The following is a 12,299-nucleotide window of genomic DNA, read 5'->3' as shown; positions in this document are numbered from 1 at the left end:
AAGAAAAACAAACTTGTTGGACTGTATGGGCCCCAAAATCTGACTCTGGCTAAAAAAATCTGACCCTTTTCACTTATTTGCTTAAGCCATTGTTCAAAGAGATAGTTTTCATCAGGCTAAGAGATCTGTAAAGCCAGAGTTCCCTAGTTCCCTCAAGATTGAGGAATGAACAAACCAGGGGGAATTGTAACAAGGACTTAAAACTCTTCACTTTTCCCTGCAAATGTCCAATGGGTGGCTAAAAGCAGGATTAAAGACCTAGCAACTCTTGTGTCATTTTGCATCTGTCTCCTTAGATCCAAGTCACCTTGGATTCCAGAAACAGGTCTGATCCCATAAACTGACTATCCCCAAGACAAGAGCAACTTTCTTATCACAGACAAGCCTGGCCAATCCTAAAATAATGATGGACAGACCTCACCTGCTTTGGAAGCTGTGCATCCCTCTGGCTACATGGAACCCCCACCAATGCCCTCATTCACCCTTCTATAAAACCTCAAAGTCACTGTCAGCCCCTAGAAGGCATAGTTAAGGACGTAAACACCCCTTGTCTTACTGGTGTAGCTATACTGGAAAGTTCTTTCATGTTTATTCAAATAAATAAATATGCTGTGACATGTGGCAAAATAATAAATATAGATTTTTTTTAAAAAGCACTTTGTGAGACTCTGCGTCTGATAGAAGAAAAAGTTGGCTCCGATCTACATATTGTGGGGTCGGGCTCCAAATTCCTTAATAGGACACCCATAGCACAAGAGTTAAAAACAAGAATCAACAAATGGGACTTACTCAAACTAAAAAGTTTTTTCTCAGCAAGAGAAACAATAAGAGAGGTAAATAGGGAGCCTACATCCTGGGAACAAATCTTTACTCCTCACACTTCAGATAGAGCCCTAATATCCAGAGTATACAAAGAACTCAAAAAATTAAGCAATAAGAAAACAAATAACCCAATCAACAAATGGGCCAAGGACCTGAACAGACACTTTTCAGAGGAGGATATACAATCAATCAACAAGTACATGAAAAAATGCTCACCATCTCTAGCAGTCAGAGAAATGCAAATCAAAACCACCCTAAGATACCATCTCACTCCAGTAAGATTGGCAGCCATTATGAAGTCAAACAACAAGTGCTGGCGAGGATGTGGGGAAAAGGGTATACTTGTACATTGCTGGTGGGACTGCAAATTGGTGCGGCCAATTTGGAAAGCAGTATGGAGATTCCTGGGAAAGCTGGGAATGGAACCACCATTTGACCCAGCTATTGCCCTTCTCGGACTATTCCCTGAAGACCTTAAAAGAGCGTACTATAGGGATACTGCTACATCGATGTTCATAGCAGCACAATTCACAATAGCTAGACTGTGGAACCAACTTAGATGCCCTTCAATAGATGAATGGATTAAAAAATGTGGCATTTATACACAATGGAGTATTACTCAGCACTAAAAAATGACAAAATCATGGAATCTGCAGGGAAATGGATGGCATTAGAGCAGATTATGCTAAGTGAAGCTAGCCAATCCCTAAAAAACAAATGCCAAATGTCTTCTTTGATATAAGGAGAGCAACTGAAAACAGAGCAGGGAGGAAGAGCATGAGAAAAAGATTAACATTAAACAGGGACAAGAGGTGGGAGGGAAAGGGAGAGAGAAGGGAAATTGCATGGAAATGGAAGGAGACCCTCATTGTTATACAAAATTACATATAAGAGGATGTGAGAGGAAAGGGAAAAAAAATCAAGGGAGAGAAATGAATTACAGTAGATGGGGTAGAGAGAGAAGATGGGAGGGGAGGGGAGGGGGGATAGTAGAGGATAGGAAAGATAGCAGAATACAACAGCCACTAGTATGGCAATATGTAAAAACGTGGATGTGTAACCGATGTGATTCTGCAATCTGTATACGGGGTAAAAATGGGAGTTCATAACCCACTTGAATCAAATGTATGAAATATGATATGTCAAGAGCTTTGTAATGTTTTGAACAACCAATAAAAAAAAAAAGCACTTTGTGATTTGCTAATTGAATTAAGCATCATATTCACGGAACACCATTTTTACTTGAAATAATAACTGTTAACTATACTTATCCAGGTTTGGGTACTTGCACATATTTTCTTAAAAACAAATAGTAATGAACCGTGAAAACCAGAGAAAGCATTTATTGCCAAGATCAAATTTAAGATTTTGAATAAAAATTGAAAATGTTACAAACATATCTACTACTTCAAGCCTGACAAATTCCCAATGCTTTCCTGGTGAGACCAGAAGTAATTTTATCAAATGTCATCTTCAGTATCACATCACAAAATGTCAATGTATGGAAAATCTGCCTAACTCAGCAAACTTTTATTTTCCAAATAACCAGTGCATGATATTGTAAAATTATATATGAATAAAAGATCTATTCAAAGTATAAAACCAACAGAATTTAATGTACCAGAGTAAAATCATATATCGATATAATTTAGGACTCTATACTGCAACTAAGCTTTGGAAGAAAAAAAAAAAAAAACTTGGAGGTCTGTTGTAACATCAAAGAAAATTATACAGAACAATCGAAAAGGCTACTAAATAGCTTTCCCTTTTCCAACTATATACCTAAGACTGGATTTTCTTTACTTGAATTGAAAAAAAAAAAATTCCAAATTACTAAATTCATAAATAGATATAAAAATACAGGTGGCTTCTATTAAGCCAGACATTTAAAAGAAATATGCAAAAATATAAAAATGATGCTATTCATTTATTTTCCTTTCAAAAATGTTACTTAAAGAACTAATAATTTTTTCATTTCTCAATATTAAATTAAGATATGAGAAAAATTAAAAAGAAAAGATATAAAGAGAAAGCTCTCTGGAGTTCTCAAAAAATTTTCAGAATGTAATGGGGTTCTGAGACCAAAAAGTTTGAAAAATGCTACAAAAGAAAAAGATAAAAAAGTCAAAAATGAGACCTGGGGTGGTGGCTCAGTGATAAAGTGCTTGCCTAGCATGCGTGAGGCATTGGGTTCAATCTTCAGCACCACATAAAAATAAATAAAGATATTGTATCTATCTATAACTAAAAAAAAATCAAAAAGAAAAGCAGCCTCAAAAAAAGCCCAAAATGATTCTTCAAAAGACTAAAATAGCTGGGCACAATGGCCCAAATCTGCAATCCTAGCAACCTGGGAAACAAGCAGGATCACAAGTTCAAGTCCAGCCTAGGCAACTCAGCAAGACTCTTTCTCAAAGTAAAAACATAAAAAGGACTGGCAAAGTAGCTCAGTGGTTATGCACCATTGGCTTCAATCACTAGTACCAAAAAGAAAAGAAAAAAGAATATATATGTATGGGTATATATAAGCTATCCTATAATCAATCATTAAAGAATAAGTACACAGAAGTTTTCTCACAAAGAAAACTCTAGAATGACATGGCTTTTCTAAAATAATATAATGATCATTTTAAAAATAAATGGCAGTCATATTTTGCACATTCTTCCAGAAAAAAAAAAGTGGGAAAATTCTCTAGCTCATTTTATGACACCACATAATCTCAAATAAAAATAAAAAAGACAACGGCATTATAAGAAAAGAAAATTTACACTCATCAACAAAGATGCAAAAATCCTGATCAAAATTTAATAAATTAAGTGCAGCAAAATTTTTGCGTGCGTGTGTGTGTCTTCTTACATGTACTTATTAGGGAAATGATGTCCATCTCATTCCATGGTCTTTCCTACCCCCATACCCCCTCCCTTCTTCTCCCTCCGCTTTGCCCTATCTAAAGTTCATCTATTCCTCCCATGCTCCCAACCCCATCCCCATTATGAATCAGCATCCTTATATCAGAGAAAACTTCAGCATTTGGTTTTTTGTGGATTAGCTTACTTCACTTAGCATTATATTCTCCAACTCCATCCATTTACCTGCAAACACCATAATTTTATTCTCTTTTAATGCAGAGTAATATTCTATTGTGAATATATACCACATTTTCTTTATCCATTCATTTACTGAAGGGCATCTAGGTTCGTTCCACAATTTAGCTATTGTGAATTGTGCTAGTGCAGCAATTTTTTTAAATTGTGACCAAGTATGTCATGAACAAGGAAGTTAATTATAAGAATGAGAGACTAAAAATTTAAAAATCAATCAGTGTAATTTATCACATTAACAGTTTAAAGAAGAAAAAGCTTTTGATCATTTCATTAAATGCAATAAAATTACTTTATAAAGTTTTAAATCCATTCAAGGTATCAATTCTTACTTGGCCCGCCAGAAACAGAGGGAACTCCTTTATTCTGATAAAAGGTATCTATACAATACTACAACAAACATCATACTTATTTTTTTTATATTTCATTCTATCTTTCTTTTTTCTTAATTAATTTTTTTATTTATTTATGACAGCAGAATGCATTACAATTCTTATTACACATATAGGGCACAATTTTTCATATCTTTGGTTGTATACAAAGTACATTCACAGTAATTCATGTCTTCATACATGTACTTTGGATAATAATATCAATCACAAAGAGGGGTGGAAGGGGAAGGGAAGGGGCTTGGAGTTAGAAATGATGGTGGAATGTGATGAACATTATTAAACATCATAATTATAATAGTCAAACAGTGAAAACTTTCCCTTTGAGATCAGGAACAAGACAAGGATGTTCTCTAGTACCACTTCTATTCAGGAATGTACTGGAGATCCTAGCCAGAGAAGTAAGGCAAGAGAAAGAAATAAAAGGTGTAAGAATTGGCAAAAAAATTTTTCTTTTCTATTCACAAATGATGATTGTGAATATAGAAAACAAAGTCATCTACAGAAAAACTGTTAGAAATAAAAATGAACAAGATTCTGAGATTCCAAATCAATTGCATTTCCATGTAAATAGCAACTGTAGTTAGAAAATAAAACTTAAAAATCAAGAACTCCAAAAATATAAAATACCTAGCAATAAGTCCAATAAGAGATATTCAAAGCCTGAAAGAAAATCATAAAACTTCCTTGACAGACTTGAAAGAAGTAAATAAATGAAAATATGTGCAATACTCATGATTTGGAAAACGTAATTTTATAAAGATCAATTCTTCACAAATTAATTTAAAGTCAAGGTGATATCAATGAAAATCCCAATATAAGCATGTATGTATGTATGTATGTAACATGACATGATGATACTTAAGGATATATAGAAATGCAAATGACTAACAGCCAGGACACTTATTTTTTGAGGAAAAGAAAAAAAGAGTACGAACTTGTTTAATAAACATCAAATGTGACAAGATAATGTAGAATTTATGAAAATAGACCAATGGAACAGAACAGACATCAGACACAGAACAACAAATGTACAGACACTTGATATATGTCAGAAGTGGCATCAGAAAACAGAGAAAAAATGTTTTAGTTTTCCACTAATTAACACTGGTACAGAGAGCTACTCATATGTAAACAAATGAAAATAAACTTATTCCTCCTCGTAATCACAAAACTAAATTTTACTTGGTTGATAATGAAGTTTATGACAAAAGTCACACAAAGAACTATTTCAAGTTCAAAACAAAATTAATTGATTAAATAACACAATATGATCTATCTTATGGACAAATATCTTACTGTTACTAGTAATCTTGGTATCATTATATTTAAAATATTCCTTATATAAAGGAGTACAAAGCAAATAAGGAACTATAGTAATGTCATTAAGGAACATAGATTTTTAGATTAAGAGAGAAGATAGAAATACATAAACTCAAAACTAAATAAAAATCTTTTCCTAAAGTAGAGCTATCACTAAGATCTCAATATTTAATTAATAAAGAGTGCTCCAAGCATTCAAATTTTGATCTCTAAATACCAGTTGTCATTAGAAAAATAAAAAAACTTCTTGAAAACACTATTGATTCCAGGCCTAAGACATAAAATAAATCACTCTGATCTCTCAAATCACAAAATCAAAGAAGCTATAAAATAATACCAGAGTCACAACAGAAGCACATAGGAGCCAAATGAAGAGGCTTCCCCTGATCAAAGAAAGATAATTTGAGTATCATAACGAATAACTACACTGGGCATGGTAGCACATCCCTAGTAACTCTAAAGGCAGAAGCAGAAGGAGTACAACTTTGAGGCTAGCCTCAGCAACTTAGCAAGACCTTATCTAAAAACAAAAAATAAAAAGGACTGTGGATGTAACTCAGTGAGAAAACACCCCTGGGTTCAATCTCTAGCACCAAAAGAAAAATTAAAAAATAAAAACAATGATTGCAATGAATTTAAATATTAAAAATATAAAAATTGAAGCTGAATACAGTATTGTTCACCTATAGTACCAGCATGAAGGAGGATAAGGCTTGAGCTCAGGAGTTCAAGACCAGCCTGGACAAAATAACCTAATAAAAACACTGAGGATGGCAGCACATGCCTGTAAACCCAGCAACTCTGGGAGGCTGAGGCACTCAAGTTCAAGGTCAGCCTGGGTAACTTAGTGAGAAAATAAAAAATAAAAAGGAATAGACATATAGCTCAGTGGTAAAGCACCTTGGGTTCAATAAACCCAGTATAATAGATCAATTTTTTTTTAATTCTCAAATTAAAATCTGTAAATTCAAATAAATGTAAAAACAAAACCACTGGTCATACTGGCTGGTTGTAAGGACCAACTGGTTATTCTGAAAACTCATAAAGGGATAGCATTAAGCCTTTATCCTGACTCTCCTAATGTTTTTTTTTTTTTTTTAATTTCAGAATAACCAAGAATTCAATAAAAGGAAGTTTTTATTTTACTAACTGTAAGAGAATTGTAAAATAGAAATCTGCCATTTTGTGATCCCAAAATGAAATATAGGACCCTCAATAAACATAAATGACTACTAAAACAATTCGGTGAAAGGTAGATAGTAAGCTTCAAAATGGACTGATCAGATTGCCATTACCAATTCTCACTGATCAATTTTAACACTGCTAAAAATATCATCAAACATGTTCTTCCTGATGTGATACCCTAAGAAGTACATAGTACCTACCACCAACCAAAAACCAAACTTATCTATAATTAAGCCTCTCTACCCAATTATCAATTTATATGAAATAAGAGATTGAGGAAACATGGACAATGATCAGGAGGATACAATCCAGAATGTGATAAAATTTATATGGTAGATGACTCAATTTCTCTAATAAATGCAAATTTAAAAGGACAAACTGATACATTGAAAGAAACTTAATACATATACCAACCAATGCAATCCATAGACCTTGTTTATATTCTGAAGCAACTGAACTTTAAAACTTTTAGACATTATGGGATAACTGATGGAAAAATGCAAACAGATTGGTTATCACAAGATGTTAAGAAATTATAGTTAACTTTATTGGGTAGGATAATGGTCTTATCTACCAGAAATGTATACTGAAACATTTATTAGTGAAATTATAGGATGTCTGGTATTTGCTGTGAAATATTCCAGATACATTAGCAAATTACTTGTGTAATTAAAATTAAAAAGATAAACACATAGGTAGGTGGGCAAGTAGGTGGGTGCATGGGTGAGTAGATACAACTTTCTGAGGATAAGAACTGATTCTAGATAGATTAATTCAAATTAAATGAGAGCAAAATAATAAAGCTTTTAGATAATATTGTGTACTTTCAAGTTCTCAAAATAATTCAAGGTTTACTAAACAAAACTCAAAAATCACTAAACAAAAATGTGTTATACCGTAACTATAAAGACTATAAAGACTATCTACTTCACACTATTTTAAAGGTACTTACTGCTGGTAAAAGAGACTGCATATTTTGATTAGAATCTGCTATTGTAGCAAGGTATACCAAGTTTGTATGCAACATCTGCTGATACCTATTAAAACAAAACAAATATCAGTATTAAAAAAACTATTCCTATATGCTTAAATATAAACATTCCAATCATTTCTATAGAAGATTTGTTAGCTTAACATCAATAACACTTCAATTTTTCCTACTTCCTCTGCAAAATAATTCCAAGTAATAATATATTTTGCCGCAGTCTGGCTGGGCACAAATAACCGAGCCGCCACAAAGCCTTGTAGATTCAAACAGCAACTCTTTATTCTCCAACTCTCACAGGCACTGCATGCACCACAGGGGAAACACACTCCCTCCACCCCCAGGAGAACTGCAAGGGAACTCCAAAGTAGCGGGCGCCAGAGGCAATTCAATCAATCCAGCATCATCACAGCAATTATATATAGCTTAACTCAAATCATCATCTCAATGGTTCGCTGGCGTCACCTTTCAACCATTCCCTCTGGCAAATGCCAGGTGTCATTCTGACTGGGCTGCGGCTCTCAACAATATTTAAGGTAAAAATTCCACCACATATTAACTAAGAATTAAAATAATGAAAATAAGTCAAAAGTTTTATCAGATTAAAGTATATGAGTTCAGGTCCAAAATGAAATTATTTCCTAAAAAAAGACCTTAAAAGAAACCATAGTAAATTGTTTGGTACATATTTTTTTCCTGTTAGAAACAACTGGCTTCACAACTTTTGTTTATTAAGGGGAAAAAGCTTAATTCTCACTAACCTTAGTTTACTAACAAGTCTATACATTTAATGCTGTTCCTCAACATGTACCTAGTCAGACATGATTTATTTTTTAATGAATCTTAAACCAGGACCAAAAAAAGTTATTACATTGTACTGAATTACTCAGATGATTAGTTTTGTTTTTCAAATTGTACTAACAGCAACAAGTAATTGGAATTTAAGATACAGGATTCTAAGGGTTGAAGATGTATCTCAGTGGTAGAGAGTTTGCCTAGCAGAAAAAAGGGCCTTTTGTTCTACCCCCAGCACCAGAAAAAGATTTTAAAAAATATAAATTTTAAAAAGATACAGAATTCTTTAAAAACCAACCTGTCATTTTTTTTCCCCACATTTTTTATTGGTGCATTATACTTGTACATACTGATAGTTCTGTTGTTATATATTCATACACTTATACAACATACAACAATATAATCTGGCCAGTATCACTCCCCAGTACTTTCCCACTCCCTCCCCACTCCAACCCCTTGGTCCATTTCCTCTTCTAATCCCCTTTTGATTTTAATGAGGTTTGCCTCCATCTTCCTTTTCCTTTTCCCCTCTAGCTACCGCATATGAGTGAAAATACAGGACCCTAAACTTTTCAGTTTGACTTACTATGCTTAATGTGATGGTCTCTAGTTCCATCCACTTTCCTACAAAAGCTATAATTTCATTTTTCTTTATGGCTGAATAAAATTCCATTGTTCATATATACATTTTCTTTATCCATTCATCGGTTGATGGACACCTAGGCTGGTTCCATAGTGTGGCTATTGTGAATTGTGCTGCTATAAACATGGGTATGTGGGTATCACTAATCACTATCTTCAGAATAAAAACCAAGGAGTGACATAGCTGGGTCATACAGTGGTTCCATGCCTAGTCTTTTAAGGAACCTCCATACTGGTTTCCATACTGCCAATCTGCCATTTTTTATTAGAACAAATATACTTCATTTCAAAGTCTCTTCCTTCAGGCTTTCCTGATATTTAATTATTCCTATGGTTGTATTAAATACTCAGATACAAGATTTTCTGAGGACCACTGACTACCACACCAAAAACAGAAATATAAATTGTACTAAAAGGCATAGTTTATTCATGATTCTTTTTTTTTTTTTAAATAAAGAGTCCCGCAGCATTCACTGTCATCTGGTAATAACATAAGGATAATCAAAACAATATAAACAAATGTTTTAGAAGTATACTCCCAGCAAAGAACATCTAAAAAAAAAAAAATGTAACTTTCTCTGTGATTTCTCATTCATTCATCAAATCTAGTTGGAGACACTTTATAGCAGAGTAATATTATCTCCTTTTAGCATGATCCTACCCAATTGTTTTCTTTACTTTTAGTATGAATCTCTTCTGCATCATCTAATATAAGGTTCATGTACTCATCAAAACCAATAAATTCAGCCATCCACTGGCATATTAGCTTGATCATAGAACCACACCTGAATGCAGCTTCTGTTTTGCAAGTATCTAAAGTAAGGCTGATGAGCTACACCATCACCTTCTGCCCTTTCTGGCCCTCACAACTGTAAGCCATGGTAGAATCTCACAAAGATTCAAGCAACAAGCACTTTACCTCAGAAAGCAACTTCCGGAATTGTAGTCGTGATTCTTTAATTAAAAAATTGTTATGCTGATTAGTACTTACTAAGCCAGTGTTGAAGTACTATTAAATCCAATCTGCCACTCAACAGTCTCACTTATCTAAAAATGAAGTTAAAGTAGTTTTCTTCGAAAGTCCCTTGCAATTTTAAATAACTATAAATAGAGCATTGTTTATGAAGTAGATTAATTCCCCTAACCTTCTTCTAACAAATCAAATTTTTTTTTAAATTTTGATTTGTTATAACAGAATGCATTACAATTCATATTACACATATAGAGAACAATTTTTTTTCTTGTTGTACACAAAGTAGAGTCACATCCTTCGTGTCTTCTTACATGTAGTTAGAGTAATGATGACCTTTGCATTCCACCATCTTTCCTATCAGTGTGCCCTCTCCCTTCCCCTCTCTCCCCTTTCCCTATCTAGTGTTCATTTAATCCTTCCATCCCCGCCAAACTTTTTAACTTTTAATTTTAAAATTACTTAAAACTTGCAGAAAGGTTTTGAGAACAGTAAAGAGTCCCATTTATCTTTCTTTCAGATTCCCTAATTTTTAGGGGCTGGGGATGTGGCTCAAGCGGTAGCGCGCTCGCCTGGCATGCGTGGGGCCCGGGTTCGATCCTCAGCACCACATACAAAGATGTTGTGTCAGCTGAAAACTAAAAAATAAATATTAAAAAATTCTCTCTCCCTCTCTCTCTCTCTCTCTCTCACACACACACACTCTTAAGAAAAAAAAAAAAGATTCCCTAATTTTAGTATTTTAACACATGTCCTATCATTTGTCTCTAAATACACACAGGTATGCACACATACTTTTTTCCAAAGCCATTTGTGTGTCAGCTGCAGATATAACAGCCCATTCATTACTCCTAATACTTGTCAGTTTCTCAAACATAAGGACATTCCCTTAAAGAACAGTATAACCATGATAATAAGGAAATTAAAATTAACATTAACAATATTACCATCTAACCCACAAAGCACATTTAAATTTGTCCTAATACCTCCAAAGTCATTTCCCCCAATACAAAAAGGTAGGGAAAAAAAACAAAACACTTTAACTGGGCTTTTCTAACTTCAATAGGTTTTTCTTTTTGGTGAAACTGCATTTTTTTTTTTTTTTTTTTTGTGTGTGTGTGTGTGTGTGGTGCTGGGAATTGAACACAGGACCTTGTGCATGTGAGGCAAGCACTCTACCAGCTGAGCTATATCCCCAGCCCAAAACTGCATGCTTTTTGCAGCACTCATCAAATAAACTTATTCTAAGATAAAACAAGGTTCAAAGACAAATACTAACAAATATAGTATATACTTAAGTTTTCTAAGTCTGTGTATAGGTAAACTTAAATGCAATCAGGAAAGATTCAAGAGTCTAAATTCAGTTAGACACAAAATAATAATAAAAAATTAAATATCTTCCTGAGATTCCATAAATACCATTACATTTGTCACTGGTGTAGTTTTAGTTATATACCATATAATAACATAATGATAGATGTATATCTCTTTATATATCATAGTGATCCCATAAGATTATTTCATGAAGTAACCCAGTTATCTTTGTTTGTACACTGTACACCCCATGACATCTGCACAATGATGAAATTGACTAATGATGCATTTCTCAGAATATCCCATTATTAAGCAACATGACTGCATTTTCTTAATGTATACACTTATGATTTCTAAAATAGTGCATTAAAAAAAGAAAAGTGTAGCTGAGCGCAGTGTTGTACGCCTGTAATCCCAGCAACTCTGGGGGCTGAGGCAGAAGGATTGCCGAGTTCAATGCCAGACTCAGCAAAAAGTGAGGTACTAAGCAAATCAGTGAGGCCCTGTCTCTAAAATAAAATACAAAATGGGGCTGGGGATGTGGCTCAGTGGTTGAGTGCCCCCTGAGTTTAATCCCCAGTACCCCCCACCCCCCAAAAAAAGAACAGAAAATTGAATATATAAGCTAAGGGCAGATATAAAACATGTTCAATCTGATGCTGGTAATTCTTTCATAAACTAGCAGCAGATATAAAATATATTCTACATTTTATGATTTTGAAGGTTTTTATTTGTTTATTTTGGGTACTGAGATTGAACCCAGGGACACTTT

General features: G+C 33.8%; 1 protein-coding gene and 1 pseudogene across 4 annotated transcripts in view; both read right to left on the bottom strand.

Moving 5' to 3' along the window:
• Positions 1-12,299, bottom strand: part of Ss18 (SS18 subunit of BAF chromatin remodeling complex) — an 81,297-nt gene that overhangs the window by 59,058 nt on the left and 9,940 nt on the right. For all 4 annotated transcript variants that reach the window (XM_071602831.1, XM_027935701.3, XM_027935699.3 and 1 more), the window contains exon 3: positions 7,774-7,858. In XM_071602831.1, the coding sequence (XP_071458932.1) occupies positions 7,774-7,858 (85 nt within the window). The remainder of the gene's footprint in view (positions 1-7,773; positions 7,859-12,299) is intronic.
• On the bottom strand, positions 9,849-10,123 carry LOC139702199 (small nuclear ribonucleoprotein E-like; annotated as a pseudogene).

Source organism: Marmota flaviventris, chromosome 16, assembly GCF_047511675.1.
Source record: "Marmota flaviventris isolate mMarFla1 chromosome 16, mMarFla1.hap1, whole genome shotgun sequence".
In the NCBI taxonomy this organism is placed as follows: Eukaryota; Metazoa; Chordata; class Mammalia; order Rodentia; family Sciuridae; genus Marmota; species Marmota flaviventris.
This window is presented reverse-complemented; position numbering and strand designations above follow the sequence as displayed.